The sequence below is a fragment of the Pterocles gutturalis genome, unplaced genomic scaffold (assembly GCF_000699245.1).
Source record: "Pterocles gutturalis isolate BGI_N339 unplaced genomic scaffold, ASM69924v1 scaffold24139, whole genome shotgun sequence".
In the NCBI taxonomy this organism is placed as follows: Eukaryota; Metazoa; Chordata; class Aves; order Pterocliformes; family Pteroclidae; genus Pterocles; species Pterocles gutturalis.
Genome location: NW_010136401.1, coordinates 1221 through 3442, shown reverse-complemented (window position 1 = coordinate 3442; position 2222 = coordinate 1221). Strand labels below are relative to the sequence as shown.

Below are 2222 nucleotides of genomic sequence, written 5' to 3'. Positions count from 1 at the left end.
AACATGGTGCTTTGAGGGGAGGATGAGATGATGATGTGGGACACATATGCTATCCTGCCCAAGTACCCAAGTGGGAGGACTTCTTTCGTGGTGACAGCAAACCAGCACTTGCACTGGGGGGACCGTGGCCCCATCCCGCTCCTGTTTGTGTGACAACTGAGCTTGTTGGCAGACTTTGGAGGGGCTGGTGGCAGATTAGCTATTATCTCCCTGCTCTACACCCAGAGCTCTGCAGCCTATGTCCCTGACATGGCACCTGGGAAGCCTGGGAAGAGCACGGGGGCCCCGGAGGACCCCTCGGTTACGCTTTTCCGGGAGTACCTGCGGATCAACACCATGCACCCCAAACCCGACTATGGTGAGGATGGGGGGGTGGGACGGGGATTTGGCAATGTGGCTTTGCAGCTCCCATCTTTGGACCCGGCTGCCCGAGTCCTGTGCCGGGGCTGTTTTGATTGTGGTGTTAAGGAGCAGACACCTTTGTGCCTTAACTCTGCCAGCTCCTTTGGCTGGGGCATGGATGTCGCGAGTGCCCCCAGAGCTGCAATTTGCTTCCTCCGGCCCTGTGCCCCAGGGTTCCCCCTTTTCGTGCTGCCCTGACTCTGGGACGGAGACTTGTAGTAACCCCACATAGATCTCCTTCCATTAACATTTCCATCCTCTCACTGAAGTACTTCAAGATTTCTTTTATTGGTGAGGAGCTCCCAGAATTCCTATGGAGGACCATCCCCCCTGAACTTGTCCCCTTCAGTTTTTATTTTTTCACGTTCCCTTAGTCCTTGCCCCAAAGGGATGGTGAAGAGATGCTCCTGTCCCTGCTCCTGGCCACCTCTTGTGCCCAGAACCTCCATCACCTGCCCTCTCTGGTCACCTTTGTCCTTGGCCTGGGAGCCCCAGAGAGCCTCGGGGTCCCCAGGCAGTTGCAGTGAGAGGGGAGGGAGATCCCGATGTAACTCTGGTCATCCCCTCTCCTCCCCAGATGCAGCCGTCCGGTTTCTGGAGCGTGTTGGCACCGACCTGGGCTTGGCCAGCCAGAAAGTGGAGGTGAGCGAGGCAAGGAGCGGCCCCTGGTCTGTCCATCTGTCCATCCATCCATCCATCCATGCTCAGGTCCTTAGTGACCGGGCAGTTCTGCTGCCCGCTGCCCCAGAGCTGGGCAGGAGTGAGTCTCCTCTGCCCGTAATCCTCTGCTGAGCTGAGCCCTTCCTTAAGCCTGCGCTCAGGCTGGTCCCCACTGACCTTTGCGCCCGCCTGTGCTATGATTAGCCAGGGAGCTGGCAGGGTCACGTTGGCTGGTGACATCCCTCCTGCTGGCACCAGCTGTCCCAGGGGACTCCCAGGCACAGGAGGAAGACGCTGGAGTTCGTCTCCCCTCCTGTGAATTGCAGCCAGGAGCTCACACGGGGTCTGTGTGTCTGGGGGGTGCAGGCATGCCCCCTCCTGCTGCCTGTCCCTGTCCTCTCCCAGCAGGAAAGGGGGGACCTGCCAGGTGGCATAAAGACATTTCCCAGGCTGATGCTTTTCCACTCCAGCCTGCTGCTCCCAGCCCCTCTGTCTCCAGCTGGGACCCCAGTGACATCCTGCCCTCTCCCCCCAGGTGTGCCAAGGCCACGTGGTGCTGATCCTGAGCTGGCAGGGCACGGACCCCCGCCTGCGCTCCATCCTCCTCAACTCCCACACCGACGTCGTGCCCGTTTTCGAGGTGCCGGGACGGGGCGAGGGGTGGGATGGGCATGGCAGGGAGGACTGGGGGCGGTGGGCAGACAGGATGCGGTGCCCGCCGAGCCCCTCTGCCATCACAGCTGCTGTTCCCCACAGGAGCACTGGACCTACCCCCCCTTCGAGGCTGTTAAGGACTCACAGGGCAACATCTACGCCCGGGGTCATGAAGTGTGTCTCCATCCAGTGAGTGCAGGGCTCTGTGCCCACCACCGGGCACGGTATAGGGATGCCTCTGAGTGATGCTGGATGGGATGCCACCATCCCCAGGGTCCCTGAGGCTGAGGGTGTGGTTGCCTGACGCCCCCTGGGGTGGCTGAGGACACAGCAGCCCCTCTCCTCTGCAGTGTCCAGAGACACCCCCTTCTCCCCGCAGGTACCTGGAGGCCATCCGGAGGCTGAAGGCAGAGGGAAAGCATTTTGCCCGCACCATCCACCTCACCTTTGTGCCTGGTGAGTCCCCAGGGTGTCCCCTCTCGGGGGGACAGGAGGGGCTGGCAGCT

General features: G+C 61.2%; 1 protein-coding gene across 1 annotated transcript in view; it reads left to right on the top strand.

Annotated features, from left to right (window-relative positions):
• Nucleotides 1–221: 221 nt before the first annotated feature.
• ACY1 (aminoacylase 1) overlaps nucleotides 222–2222 on the top strand; it is a gene marked incomplete at its 3' end in the record, with an annotated part of 3217 nt that continues 1216 nt past the window's right edge. The window contains 6 exon segments of the mRNA XM_010082298.1: nucleotides 222–358; nucleotides 980–1044; nucleotides 1598–1702; nucleotides 1819–1883; nucleotides 1885–1905; nucleotides 2096–2172. Of these exon segments, the coding sequence (XP_010080600.1) occupies nucleotides 250–358; nucleotides 980–1044; nucleotides 1598–1702; nucleotides 1819–1883; nucleotides 1885–1905; nucleotides 2096–2172 (442 nt within the window).